The sequence below is a fragment of the Lampetra fluviatilis genome, chromosome 2 (assembly GCF_964198595.1).
Source record: "Lampetra fluviatilis chromosome 2, kcLamFluv1.1, whole genome shotgun sequence".
Lineage (NCBI taxonomy): Eukaryota > Metazoa > Chordata > Hyperoartia > Petromyzontiformes > Petromyzontidae > Lampetra > Lampetra fluviatilis.
Window position 1 is genome coordinate 28146944 of NC_136276.1, and position 16073 is coordinate 28163016.

General features: G+C 42.3%; 1 protein-coding gene across 3 annotated transcripts in view; it reads left to right on the forward strand.

The window, feature by feature from the left end:
• The window catches only part of LMBRD1 (LMBR1 domain containing 1), a 320053-nt gene that overhangs the window by 263189 nt on the left and 40791 nt on the right, over positions 1-16073 (forward strand). For all 3 annotated transcript variants that reach the window (XM_078873086.1, XM_078873087.1, XM_078873089.1), the window contains one exon: positions 5270-5413. In XM_078873086.1, coding sequence (XP_078729212.1) covers positions 5270-5413 — 144 coding nt within the window. The remainder of the gene's footprint in view (positions 1-5269; positions 5414-16073) is intronic.

Below are 16073 nucleotides of genomic sequence, written 5' to 3' on the forward strand. Positions count from 1 at the left end.
ACTTGATTAACGATTTTACGTAATAAATATTTTCAATTCCTTGTTTTCAACCACTAATTGACAATCGTGAATGTAAATGTCTTCGCAGCTTTTCATGCAGACATGACAGCAATTCCATTTCTATGAAGATGGATTTATTGTGGTTGATAATAATTCTAACAATAATGTTCATGCATCTTTCATGTCAAGTTTTAACATCTCCTGCTCAAGTGATTGGTACGGTGACCTTGAGCCAGTGAAGGAAATTTCACATTCACATGGCAGGGGCTGGTTTGTTCATAGATTGGCCACTATTTGCTGTCCACTTTCTGATACTCCCTTTATCGACCCTGGTGAAGTGCTGAATTGACCATGACTGGGGTTTAAACTCTTAACCTTCTGATCCTGAGACAACCCTTCTAACCACAATACCAGATGAATGATGCTGATGTATTGTCTTGTACATTGTATTTAAGTATGAATAGTTTTGCACTGGATTTGATTGTAATGCTTCTGCACGCTATCTATCTACAATTGTTTTTATACATTGAAGTTTGCAGTGCGAACTTTTCTTGAGGACATTGCTGCTCCAGAAATACCTTTAAAAAAAAAAGGCTTTTCATCATGATGGATATGCATTTGTTTTCACATGAAGGCCACTGATTGCTTAAGTTCTTGATTGATTGAAATAATGCAAAAGTGTTCAGAGGAAATGTATGAATATAGGCCTGGATGATGGAAATTGGAAACGTCTTTCGATTGATTGTTGACTACGTTTCATAGATACATTAAACATCAAGCACGGAAGGATAATAACAAATAACAAATACAGTGCTTTGTTAACATTCATCGAGGCCCTGCGGTGTGATTTAATGATGTGATCTTGCATAATTATGGTGCCTAGAATTACTAGAAATAATAATGACAATTGTTAACAATTTGTGAAAACTGTCACGGCAATTGGAAGCGATAAATAGTACAGAACACCTTCGCTGCATAAACAGTTGCCAGAGCACATCTGTTAATTTGAAATTAAAATCCTACACTGGAACATATTTGAGCTCTACTCAAGTGTAGCCGATGGATAATGGAGTGTGTTCTCCAGAGAACAATATTCCTCAAAATCACCTTTGGGATAAACAGCTGCTTTTAGTATACAGCGATAATCGTAAAAAAGTTTAAATGTGATGTACATTTCTTATAAGGAATGCAATTTTTATTTTTTTACAAAGCAGGCTCTTATCCTAATAGCATGGACCTGAGTGACTAGCTGCAAGATAAATCTGGCTTGACAAAATGTGAAACGTAGGCCGATGCTACAGCTTGGGAAGAGTTGAACTGTAGGTTAAGCCACACTTGAATAATTCACTTTCCCTCACCGTAAACCATTTATGTGGAAATGTGTGGGGACGTAATGCCACTTTTTCAGGATGAGTGGTTTGAAACTTAGTTCAAGGAGACCAGGACAATTGTATTCAGGGCTCGTTTATAGATCACGGCGAATGCGTTTCTCATGATGTTCGTTTTACGGCCAACTCTATCCTAAATGTGTTGTTTGGGTCATGCAAACAGAATGGAGAAATGTCTCTCTGGGACTCGTATAACCAGGCAGCATGTCATGAAATGGCCCACAGAAGTTGATACCTCAGACCTACTACTGGATTCACTTTGAAGTAGGCCTCTCTCACCCAACACTTAAGTGGTGCCCCTTCTTGCTTTTAAATCGTCCGTTATATTTCAATAATTTTAGCTGTCAATGCTGAACGAAGGTGAAGAAAACAAGGTTTAGATCACAGGTATATTGTGTGTGTTGTCATGGTAATCAGACTGAGACCCATCAACTCCAATGGAACCCTAGTTTAGTCATGTGCAGCTGAGATGCAGATTCAAAAAAAGCATCTTCATATTGGCGGGTTGGTGTCCTGGTCCAAGCATTATGTCCCTTAACGACCTTGGCATCTCTAAGTTTGTATGTATTTGTATATTTAAGTATTCCCTCGTTATTCACGAGGAATACGTTCGGGAGATGCTTGTGAATAGCACATTTCGCGGATAATTATATTGGCCTACGAAAACCAATGTTTTTTTATCCCATAACTTTATCGCATGATGCAGTCGCGTAGAGTTCCAGATGTGATTCGCAGATAGCAAGTACGTAAATAACGAGGGAATACTGCGTGAAAATTACATCATCAAGAGACTTTAATGTTATTGAGCGTGGCATTCTGGAATTGGCCCCACACTGGGCTGCCAAACCATTGGCATCTGCAGTGCAGCATATATATCCTGATTCAATTTTTTTTCTTTTTTGAACAGAAAACGTATTCTTCACGTGGAGAAAATATACAGTGTGGTACATAATTGAATTTCATCATCAAGCTACAACGTGCAAAGAAAACACATTGGAGACGGAGCGTGACATTTTGCAAAGCTATGTCGCTACTCTTCACTCTCTGGGAGCTGCAGACATATTAAATAAATTATAAAATGCTGCCTCTCTGATTGGCTGCGACGGGGACTGCACATACTCCCTGCTGTGCCCATGCTGTGGCAAACAACCTGGTCTCCTGAAACTAATTTCCAAGTCACAACGTGGCTCAGCATTCACGCAGCTCTACAGACAGCGCGCGCCGTAGGGCATTTACCACTGGACCCTGACCTCCAGGACAGGCGTTCTTGACCCCTATCGAGATTCTCAGGTGTGCCTATTTGCAGTGTGCATTGCAAAGTTGTAAGTGCATTGAAGAAAACACTCACTGTGCACTGGGTAGTAGATATAAACAATTCGTGGCTATATAATACGTTTTAAAAAAATCCAGACCGCTTGTTCATCCATAATGCGAATATTTGTTTTCGTCTTATCGGCCTATTTGTCGTCAGCACTTATGTTAATCTGCAAAATTTGTTTAAACCACCAGACTCTGTGCCAGTTTTGACAAGCCTGGCACTGCTCCAGATTTTGCTTGTTTAAAAATATGCTGTTGGATAATATTGGTCTGGTAAGCCAATCAACTAGTTTTAGTTTTTATTGAGTAGGTCGCTTCATTATGTAGATTCAGTCGATTGATAGGAATGTAAATATGGATGGCAGTAGCTTTGGAATATAAAAATAAAAACTATACTATTTTTATTTTACCGGTTAAGGCTCACTGAGCTATACACCTATTTTTTTAGAAGCCACCTGGCCACAAATGATAGCTCAATGAATTGGCTTGCCATGTGGAAATTGATAGTAGCCAAATACTCTAAACCCTCGTTAATTCTAAATGTGGAGGAAAAACCAGAGGCCGTGGAGAAAAATCCATGCTACTACCACGGGGACAGAGAACATGCAAACTCCAAATATACAGACTTCAGGGTCGGGATCGAACCCACAACCTCCTGTAGACCAGGCGAGGTAGTTAACATCTCGCCCATTTAGGTTACAAGTGGAGGGTTCTCGTTCTTTGATGGCAGGCTGAGTACACGGCTTGAGTCCAGCGTAGAGAGTGGCAGGAAAGCATTGCATAATCACCAAGGCCAGGTTGTGACGGTGGGCATGTACGCAGGACGTAGGAGCACACGTTACCGAAACAGCCATTGGACTGGTGCCCAGAGATCAGAAACCAATGGCAGACCTAAAGTAAGATGCTGGGATGCTGTAAGAGAAGACCTCGTTTCTTATAAGTTGTTTGCATATCAGTTACGGGATCTTCCAGAAGCCAGGAAGTAACGGCGAGGTGCGGTGCCATGAAGTGGCATAAGCTATCATGTCCTGTCATTTCACATCAACAAATAGGATTGAGGCAGGGTTAATTCATGCCCTGTTCATCTTCTTGGTTCTTTCGGTAAAGTCACGTAGAAGGAAAATAATAAAATAATAAAAAATTCAACATTTTCTTATTTTCCTTCTATGTGACTTTACCGAAAGAACCAAGAAGATGAATCCCTGCAGTCACGAAAGCTTTAAATCGAAATCATGCCCTGTTCTTAATGCTGTCGAGGGGATGTAAAACAGTAAAGCTCTCAGGCTTCACCCATTGCTGGCCACGATGGACTCTGGACGAATCTGAGATTCCATTGACGCCCACTCATCGGTGCCTTGTTGATTGTAATGACGTCCTACCTAGCCTCCCGGGGGTCCCTGCAAAGGGTTTCCAAGGTGGGATGGTGACGGAAAGACATCGGACGGAGACCTGAGATATGATTCCTGGCTTAGGGCCCACGGCGACCTTAATCTGGTGCCGCTGTGATGGGGGGGGGGCATGTAATGACCTGAGTCATACTGGAGTTGACCGACCACGGCTGATAAATCACAGCCTCCTCGGACTGCCGCCCACACTCCACATGTGGGGAGAAAAAAAATCGAAGAAAATAATGTACAGTATGTTGCAGCTGTCTTGCTAACAAGTTGTGTCTTTGGGTTCATGACGTATGATGAGGACAAGGGGACAGGGGGGGGGTACATGTATCGATAATAGTCGTGATCACCAGGTAAGTGTCCGTTAAGAGCAGAAGTCTCTTTTTTTTTATAGAGACCCAAGCATACAATTTAATTGCAGATGCAAAATGCAGAAAATGGCACTTGAAATATTTCACGAAGTAATTAAGAACATTCATAAGTATGTAAATTATCAACCTTATTACACTTTATTTATTGAGGGTTTACATTTTAAAACTAACATGTACATTGAAGTTTATGGAATGTAATTTTGAGGTTTGTTACTTTTAAGTTAAACGATGTATGTAGGAACAGGAATGAGGGTACAAATAGTGTTTTATTTGCGTTCTCTTTGTCGTTGGTTAGTTTCTCAATCTGCTGGTCCTGGTGAGGGTCGCGGCTCTCCTTGTCATGTGCATTGTAATGATAAACTATTTATATCATTGCGTTGTTCTGCATCGATAGGTTAAATGTGTTCGACAATAATATATTCACATTGCATTGTTTACACGTGACATGTTCATGTGGGTTTATGGGGTACGGTGGCAAAGAGGTTATTGCATTGCGCTATTGTCCAGACAAGCATTGGATCGATTTTCCAACCATGCACAACTCCAGTGACAAATGCTGTCTGTACCTGTGCTGAACCTCTTACTCAGCCTTACATAAGAGACCACCTGGTATGGTGTGTGGACATCAGCAATCGGGAGATAAAGGTAACTCGGGCGCTGGCCAGACCACCTTCTCGTGTGACGTGCTGGCTGTAACAACTGCTAGCTAACAGCAATCACCTCTACCCCACAGCTTGCATGTGTGTATGTTTGTACGTATGCCTGTGTAACACTGTGATTCTGTGCGTGTGTTAACCAGCTGTATAATATCCGGACTGGGAGAACACGGCCCCAGGCACTTCTCTTCCTCTGCCTCATTCTCATGCTCACCGTGATGCATGTCAACTACGTGATGTACAGCCTAGCACCGGACTATGTCATGTACGGCAATCAGAAGTACCTGGTGAGTTGACAGAGCATTGCACACGCAACTAAAACGCGAGATGAGTGTACAACACAATACACAATCCGTCATCGTCGTCACATCGGTCAGGATAATCACTTCGGTCGTCAATCTCATCGCGTTTGCAAACGTTTGAGCATCGTCATTCTCGCTCAAAATTTTCATCGTCATTATCGTCGAGGCCTCCATCATCGCTCTCGAATCTAAACTGATAAAAAAAAATGGCAGTGAAATTAATGTTGCTCTCTATTCAGGTCTCGTGTGTTCACATTTTATTGAGTGCATTGCGTCATGGCTAGTACTTGAAAACATATTTCAATTATCTCCAACATTTATGGGTGACAGCCCACGGGGAAAGCGGCAGATTGTGCACATTTTTGGTTGCTTGCGAAGGTGTCCATCGTCTGTGTTCTGTCTTTAGCGCATGACCTTGAATTTAGTTTCAGAGGGCGTGCAGAATCATCGGCCTTAGCCGAGTCTCGGTTCCAAGGAACAAACAGCCCCCAAACACACACTGTTTCTATCTTTGTGATCACACCTCGGCTGTGTGTGTCCTGGGCCCATCGCACAAGAGTGTTAAGCTTTAAATGTTGGCTTAAAAAATTTAAACCTTTATTAAAAGCTTGCCTTTAGAGGCTAACCCCCCTTTTCCTGATGACGGCCGCTTGTGTTGCGATCGAAACGTCGTAGTTTTTATTTTAATTAATGTTTTTATTTTATTTGTATTCACTTTATTATTATTATGTTCCTATCTACGTGACTTTACCTAAAGAACCAAAGAATAGTGTGAAGCTTTGTCAATGAGAAAAGAGAATCGCAATTCACAGCCGCATGCATCACTTTCACGTGCGCTGCAACAGTCGACTGATGTGACGTTACAGCCACGCCAGGATCCCCTCGTCACGCTCTTCAAGGTGGGAACCCTCTAACCCCTTGCTGTGTCATGATGCATGGGACATTATGGAATGCCGCGGTGGCAAAATGTTAACTGCCTCGCCTGGTATACAGGTGTCCGTGGGTTCGATCCCGACCCTGATGCCTGCATCTATTTAGAGTTTGCACGTTCTCCCTATGGTCATGTGGATTTTTCTTCGGGTCCTCCGGTTTTTCCCTCTACATTTAGAATCGAGTAATTGGCTGCTATAAATTTCCACGTGACAAGCCACTTCAATGAGCTTTCATTTGTGGCCAGGTCGCTTCTGAAAGAAGAGCTGTATAACTCAGTGGGCCTTACCTGGTAAAACACAAAAATGGTTTTAATAGTTTAATAGCATTGTCGGAGTTACTCTGTGTGGCCCAGCGCAAAAGGAGGAATTTGAAAGCCATCGTGGTGGCACACTGGCCTGTAAAGCCGAGTCAGCAGAAGCAGATGGCCACATCGCCGTGGATCAGTCTTGATTTGATAGTGCAATAACATAACGTCCACTTCACGCTTTGGATCGCGTCGTCTTTAAATCGAGGCGGCAACATAAGCAATGCAAATGAGAACACCTTGGGTAGATGCATAGCAGAAAATTAGCTACACCTCAGACGTCAGTCACACCACATATTCTGCGCAACAGGCAGCAGTGCACCAAACATTTTACTCTTATCTGGAATGCTTTTTGCGAACCCAAACATTCAAATGTGCTGCACCGTTGCCCTGGTGTATAGCGCACATAGCCGCTTGGTTAAATGGCAATGAACAGCACAATTCCATTCTCGGGAATGCGTTAAGCTGCCTTATCTGTGTACGGCTCAATGAATAAGCAATGTGTCCAGTGACCAAGTGTGACGCAACTCTCTCTTTGCATAATTTTTCCTTTGCTGTACTAAACACTAATACATTCAACATGTATTCTCATTGCGATGCGACTGTGCGTTTCCTAGGCACCGAACACATGGGCGAGCGTTTAGCGCGTGAATCTCCCTTTTCAAATTAACGCCACCAGAGTTGATTTCTGTTCCTTCGGCAAGTGTGTGTGCTTTGAGAATCAGCATTATGGGGTCCACGCTTTTCTTGGGAATGCCCGCCGCCCCAAATTCACCGCCAGTGGGAATACAGTAACTTCCCTGAGATGGATAAACGAGGCATGTGTCGAACGTCTCGTGAAATTGGACAACTGAAGAGCCCGATGCCAGAGGGCGGCCTGCTCGAACTTAGCGGTTTCAGTTCTTGGGTCTGCCCAGTAATTCATAGGAGGATTACTAAAGTGTGTCATCTATTCTGAGAGAGACATTACTTGCATTCATGACACATTGTTCTAAAGAAGAATATAAAATGTCCCGAAAGATTACTTATTACTTTGTAAGTGTTGTTACTCAATTCCCTATGATCGTATATATATATCTGGGATTAGAGGTCCCAAACGCATTCCCATGTTTAGGAGGTTGTTTCCAAAGTTGCCTGCCTCTTCTTATATTCATGCAGTTGTTTCTTTGAAATCGGTTGTCACGATGTCTGTATATATGTTGTTATTAATGCCTTGATTTGTGAGAACATGGATGACTGCTTCAACTCCTCCAGAATCCAATGCTCTTTCATAATCGATCAAAACCAATCATAGCAGCAATTGATATTCATATGTCATTTCTAAAATTGTATTAATAGTGTGCATGTGGTATTGAGTGGAAAAGTTATTCCTTCATTCAGCTTTCTGGAATTGTTGTTTGGTCTCTAAAACGTCATTTTTTGGTGTTTCGTAGATCTTTATATACATGTGATAGGAGGCTTGTCGGCCTGTAATTCTGAGCAACAGTCTTGGCTCTCTTTTTGAGAAGAAGAGTGATGACAGCATCATTCCACGATTGTGGTTTTTCATTTCCGTGTAAATATTTAGGAAGTAGGTCTGATATTCTTTCGGAGTTTTTGCCATCTTAGATCCGCGAATCCCTTTTAACCGGTCGCGAACATGAAGTGTGAGAAGTTAGTCAGGAACTTCATCAACTAGGTTGGCAAAGTTGAAATTTTGATAAATGTGAGCAAACAAAAACAACAAGGGAACGTCACGTTTTGCGAAACAAAATAAAAATTAAATGTTGGAGGGGCACAACTTGAAAACACAGCAGACTATATGTACCTTGGGCAGTTAATGAAGTCAGACCGGGACCAAAATAATTAACTGAAGATGAGAACAAGAACAGAAGTGAGTGTCCTTTTAAAAGTTAACCACGATAATGAGAACATACCAATGTCAACGAAGAACGTTTTCAATCAGTGCACGTTAGCTGCTGTGGATCAGACGCTTGGACACTGCGCAAGATAATGGAAGAAGTGTTGAGAGACGGTGCCGCAGTGGCAAGATGTGAACTGCCGTGCCTGGTATACAGGAGGTCGTGGGTTCGATCCCGACCCTGATGCCTGCTATTTGGAGTTTGTGTGTTTTCCCCGCTGTCGCGTGGATTTTTCTCTAGGTCCTCCGGTTTTTCCCTCCACATTTAGAATCAATGTGAGTTTAGAGTGTTTGTCTGCTCTTAAGTTACACGTGATACGCCTTTTCGTTGGGCTATCATTTGTGGCCATGCCGCTTCTGAAAAAGAGCGATATAGCTCAATGGGCCTCAACTGGTAAAAAAACTAAAAGTTATTGTTTAGTTTCTTTAAATGACACTGAGAGACAGATATTCTTAGGTTTTTTGGGTAAAGTCACGTAGGTAAAAAAATTTGAATTAAAATTAATAAAAGTAAAATTAAAATAAAATAGAAAAATTACGGCGTTTCGTAGGCAACACAAGCTTCCGTCTTCAGGTGGAACCGTCACAGCACGATTGCTGTACCAAGTACTATCGTGCTGTGACGGTTCCAAGTACTTACTTGATACAGCTATCGTGCTGTAACTGTTCCACCTGAAGACGGAAGCTTGTGTTGCCTTGTGTTGCCTCCGAAACGTCGTGATTTTTTATTTTTATTTTACTTTTATTAATTTTAATTTTTTACCTACGTGACTTTACCGAAACAACCTAAGAATATGAATCCTTGCAGTCACGAAAGCTTCAAATCTAGAACTGAGAGATAGAATCAAACACTTAATCGGAGACATCTTGTTGACAATTGCTGAAAGTAAATTAACTTGGTAACAGGGATGACGGCAGATGGATGAAAGTGGTGAGGGGAATGGCAGCCAAATGCGAGATGCCACACCGAGAGGACCGACCGCGGTGGAGATGGAGCGACGAGCTCAGCTCATGGCGCAAGGAGCAAGACGTGTTATGGCATCGCACGATCGTGAGGGATGGCGACAATGTGTGGAAGTCCTCATCCAGCAGTGGATAGATGATGGTTGTTGATAACGAGGAAGAACATTTGTTACTCAGACCTTGAAAAATGAGCAATTTAATTGGATTTGCATTAATCAAGAACACTGGTCTATCGATTGGCCTTAATAAAAATGCACTTCATTTAGAATCTCAATGAAGGGCTTTACATAACATAGCAAAACCTCCTCTCCTCAGAAATCCATGCTTGCATATGCTTGACGCACATGCTATGCAGTCAACACAAAGCAACGCAAAAGTTGGATTCCATTGCAGAGTTTCCCTGTTGTGCTGCACGATACATGTATGCAGGAAGACTGCTGCGCGAACACAACATAGATGAGATGTCAGCATACTCAGACGAGTCACCATTCCGAAGAAGAACGGATAGCAGACTTAACAATGATTTCGATTTAAAGCTTTCGTGACTGCAAGGATTCATCTTCTTGGTTCTTTCGGTAAAGTCACGAAGAAGGGAAATAATAAAATAATAAAAATAAAACATAATAAAATAATTCTCACGACGTTTCGGCCACAACGCAAGCAGCCGTCCTCAGGTGAAGACCAGGTCTGACGCTGTCTTTCCGACAGACCTGTTCTTCACCTGAGGACGGCTGCTTGCGTTGTGGCCGAAACGTCGTGAGAATTATTTTATTATGTTTTATTTTTATTATTTTATTATTTCCCTTCTACGTGACTTTACCGAAAGAACCAAGAAGATTAACAATTATTCATAATCACAATCAGTGTTCATACTGGAGGAGGAATCCGGTGAGCTATAAAGCTTTTCCCAAAGATGCCCAGTCGGGGCGGGTCAGAACGTTACCACAACAAACAACACGAAAACACGAGCCATGAATTGTTTTGGTTTTGTCTACAGAAGCTTAGCACAATTTGTATTCTCCTACCCCCGAGTGTATATCTCAACGACGTTCATCAAAACACAACCAACGTGCTCGACCTGTGTTCGCGTTCAATTATTTATTTATCGCCTATTCGACCATGCAGGTTGAAGCTACTACTACAATACTAGCCCGGAGAAAAATAAGCACTCGACCGACGGTTGATTGAAATTCACGACGGTGTCTTTGAGAGTTACAAACAAAATCATTATTACGAGTTTGCGTCATCCCTGCTGTCTGCAGTGCGCCGTTGAGCGTTCATCACAAACCGATGGACAGCTTAAACACATTTCCAACGAACGACTTTGTTTAAAAAAAAAAAGCTACGATTACCAATCGGTCATCCCACGTGTAAAGTTTTCGGACGTGGATTTGGCGAAGCGACACTGGAGGGGGGAGAGCGCTCTCCTCACATCTGAAGGCTGCAACTTAGAATCACGCTCGGGCAGCGATTCTAGTCGGTTGCTCGTCCTTCTGCGATCAATAAAATAGCTGCCGTTTTGTCGATAGTCGACAGCGTTTGTGCGTTGGGCGGACTGGCCCCCACCATAGGAATGTGAAATATCCCCGCCACTGGCTCAGGGTCATTTGAACGGGGAGAAGCTTTGACTTTATTGATGCCACCCAAACGTATCTACATTAGTCGAAACTTCCTTTGACCGTCTGTGAATCTGTCGGTCACAGCACGGCATTATTATTCATCGTACAGCAAGCCCGTTCCCACTGGATCGAACCAGGCACCCGTGGTATTAATGTCGAGCTGTAACATTTGCCCTTTGACCTAGGGTGAAAACGTGACTGAAATATTTGACCATGCTAATCCTACAGTGTTTCAAACATTTATAAACCCCTCATCGTTTGATGAGGTAAAAAAATGGCAGGGTGGTGGAGGGTCAAGCTTAATGAGGCTTCAGGTCATGCAGTTGGCTACCTACATAACATCCATGCATAGAGTGCAGTGATCGTATTTGTCTTCGGTTGATGGCGAGCCAAAAGCAACTACGTAGATGACCGGAGTTTGCGTGGTGGTTTATGCTCCTTATATTATTCTTGAATTGGATCTTGACCCTAAATTGTGATGTAATTCGCCAACTTACACCTGAATGTCGGGCAGGGGGCACCGTAAGTTTATTGTGTACGCCGCTTAGTAATTTGTTCAGTGAAATTGATGATGATAATCAAAACACATTCCTGCGGAGGGAGCTGGTAGGAATGTTGGGTTGCTCGGTCAATGGCCAGGGTCAACGGCGGCGTGGTGTATTCCGCAAATATGCCCGACTGTGAGGGCGGGCACAAGCCGGCGTGAGTAGGTTAAACGTTGAGTTTTATAAGGGCACCACGGGGTGACCAGCCCCTCCCGACCCAGCCCCACCCCTCCCACCCACCCAGCCCCACCCTCCCTACCCTGCCCCTCCCCACCTTCTCCTCCCCACCCAGCCCCACCCTCCCCACTCAGCCCCTCCCCACCCAGCCCCTCCCCACCTTCTCCCCACCCAGCCCCACCTTCCCCACCCAGCCCCTCCCCACCCTCCCTTCCCCACCCAGCTTTTCCCTCCCCACCCAGCCCCTCCCTGCACGATGGACGGACACAATAATCCCCTGTGGGCTGGTGGAACCAGTGGGTTCCTACCAGTAATATTCTTTGAATTTGATACAGCAGAAGAGAAAAAAATAGACATAATTTGGAAGAAAAATGTTGTTTCTTTCACATCTGTGTTTTTTTACGAATACAAATTGGCCCCGGGCTGATGAAGACGGTGAACATTTACAGCTGTGTTGCGTTTGTCAGTGTTGTCGCAGGACGTGCAACTGCTCACTTCGCCGCAAATCTTAACTTTTTTTTAAGTCTTTAAAAACCATAAATGGTAAATAATCCATTGCTCGGAGGGAAAAGCCATCTCAAAACCAAAATGTCTTACTTTTAATAAACAATTCTATATTTTAAAAAAGTAGGAACAGTGGGGTGCATTAGTTTTCTTGGGTTTTTTTTTTAACGAACAAATACTTCCGAATATGTTTTTGCGATAAAAGATCATGCTTTGTAATGCACCTCAGCAGACGTTACTTGACTGCAGCTGATAAATGTGGCCCCCTTAAACAGCGTTAATGTAAACTTGGTTAATTGGTGAATGTAATTGATTATATCTAAAGCTGTTGTTGGTCGATTTCAGTGGATTGGATGTGACAATTGAAGATAAATGTTGCGTTACCATTGATGACTTGTCAAGAAAACACTCTTTGATAGATTCATTGAATGCTGCGCCGCTATTAAAGGATCCTTTCATTAGCGTTCAATGTCGGGGACATTTTATTTTTTATTTTATTTAGAATGATATGACACTAATGAAGGTTTGTGTATCATTAATGGCATTGGTAGAATTCTACAGCAAAAGAAAAAAAGCTGAATGGGTTGATGTGCTTTATTGCACTTGATGTGCAGTATTGCTCTTCCTTCACTTTAATAAATCTGTATTTTGAGATACATCCATTGGGATCCTGATGTTGTGTGTGTGTGTAAAATGGAACATTTTCGTGAAGAAAGAGATGATCCTGCATAGATTCACTATAACACTATGTAGTACAGATAGTCCCCGAGTTACGATGATCCGACTTACGATATTTCGATCTTACGATGGCGATAGCGATACGACAAAATTGTACGTATGATACGTAGCTTCAGTGATTTCATTTTAGGGTTACCACGATACGATACGTTCAATGCATGTTAAAAGTTTTTATAGCAGATAGGATTGTTTACTGAAAAAACTTTCAATTAAATCGCGGTTCATATAGGTAGGCTAAGAATTTACCTTTATTTTACTTTACATTTTACTGTGCAATACAGTATTGCAATTAATAAATACATGCAGTATATCATTTATACAGTACGGTACTGTAAATTGCTCTGTTTTGCTAAATTATCACCATTCTTTAAGACTCCTGGGTAGGCTAGGCCATCTTCGACTTACGATATTTTCGACTTACGATGGGGTCGTCGTAACGCATCTCCATCGTAAGCAGAGGACTACCTGTATATACTATTTGCAATTGTGCTATAGTTCATCCTATATACAATACTATGCACTTGCGAGCCACAGGGACTGTGATCGTTTACATTTCACTCAGTGTAGGCCAGCGTAGACATTAATGTGTAATGTAATCTATATATATAAAATCGCAAATCTGTCTGTCTGTCTGTGTGTCGCCGGACCATACGCAGTTTCATTGGACGGCGGTTGCCCCTGGCAACGGGTAGCGACGCATTCGCTGCGGGGTGGACGCCATTTTTAATTCCCGTTAAAAATATGCGCACGCATTAACACGCGACTCTGAGGTAAATTCATCAAAGTTTCACGTCCTCTTCACTCCCCCCCCACCACAATGTGTGCAATTACTATTATAGGGTCGGTAGATAATAAAATTATAGCGATTAGACAGTATTATTGTAGCGCGGGGTGGGGGGGGGTAACGGCCCCTGTACCCAGCCTCAGCCGGGTGGGCAATTTAGGCGAGGCCGGAGGCTCTGCATGGTACTAGGCCTCGACACCCCACCACACTATAGGCCGTACATATTACTGCACAGCGGCCCAGGAGATCGTGGCTGGGGGGGGGGGGGGGGCAGGGGTAGCAGCCCATCTGTGTATATATGTAAGGTTATTAAGAAATATATTTTTCACTCGGGCAACGCCGGGTACTTATGCTAGTGTCTTATATATAAACCTCGTGTTGGCTGCAGTACCCAATTTTGCCATTGACGTTGTCTCGGATGTCTGTAGAATCTGTCAGCTTGTGTAGTCAGTTGGAAGATCTGTTGAAGGGAAGGACCGTTAATTTCTATTTAAGGATTTACCTTCAACATCTGCATGTCATTATTTCTGTAATCACTTTAACACTTCCTCAAAATGATACAACATATTACTGCCGAATTATATACCTACAATCATTAGTATTTTGTCTCGCATATTTTAAGGGCAGAAATTAAAATTTCAGTTCTGTCATTTGTTTTCTCATCAAGAACTCGATTAGTTTTGTACTAGATTTCAGTTTTAAAGTGCAGGTCAACTCAACCCGGATTTCCTTTGTCGCCTGACACCTTTCCTGGTGTATTTGCTATCAAAACGAGTTAAGAAATATGTCCGCTAAATTCTTATGACACTATTCAATGAAAAAGCAATTAAAAGTTCGATGTCACCCATTGTTGTGATACTTTTGTTGTTGTAATAATAACCACGTTGATCTTTCCCAATATTCAGCACATGCTTTTTCTATGCAGTCGAATTATGGTCGCAATCAAGTCCTTTCCAAGTCATTGAAAGTACAAGCAGCCACAGGGAAGGAAAAACACATGTGGCCAGTTTCTATGGAATCTTAAAAAAAATACCTAATAATGCCACTGCCCTAAGCAACATTTATCACAGAATGTGACCTTGAACTCCGTAGTAATATTTGTAGCATTAGCGCACAACGCCTTAGTAGCCGAAATTTTCATCTTGCTGTTTTGAGAGAGGACTTTCAAAATCGACAATGTTATTTAAGGAGACATAATCACCTCGGGACAGTTGACCGCGTGCCATTCGTCTGTGCCATACCATCAACCCGAAGTCGTTGGACCACGAATAATTGCTCCATTCATATCGCACCTAGCAGCAAAATGAGTACAACAGCACCTTTGACATCACTCACATTATAATGGTAATTTTCAAGCAGATGCCATCCTAATAAATATAAAATTTAGTTCCCTGGCTAAGACTGGTTCACGTCATTTGTGTGTGTATGTATATATAGCCTTGTTCAGAAGCCGTCGTGAGTTATATTGCAGGTATATTGCTGAAAACTCGCTTGGTGTGCAGCCTTTTGCATTTAATTAGAATGGATGAATAGGCTTTTGACACTCATGCGATATGTGAAAAAAGTTTGGACTTTTATGAAACTTATACAGCTTCCTGTAACATTAAAATTACCCCTTACAGATGGATTATGATTAATGTCCAGCGTACACGAGTATACCTTTACGCTACTGCGTACAGTCTGATTCAGGGCTACAAAAGCAGCCTCCTTTCGTTTTACAGACTGCCACAGCAAGTGCTTTTTTCTGTAAGTGGCAACTACACAGCATTGCGTGGCAGGACCAGTACAAAGTGCCGCACCACGTTGCTCGACGTCGTATTAATGCTGTCACTTTGTGTTGTCACGCAATTCTGTAAATGTCGTTTAGGTGGGTTTGCCTCCCGTTTTCTTAGATTGTTATTTCAAGTGCTGTGCGGCAGTGTGCCTTGTAACATATATGTGCGGGTGTTTGATGTGGAAACACCATTACAAGCACTAAAAGCATCTTTGAAGCCGAGTGAAAAGTGTTAAATAAAAAAATACTTAGCGTCGCTTGACTGTGAGCAAATAAGACTGAAAGATGGTTGTAAATGTGTAATGCACCTGACTCTTATTTTCTATTTCAGAATAACTGTTATTGTGCATTGCTTATATTTAGACTGTTGGCCTAGCCACATTTATCCCTGAGTGTTTTTTTTT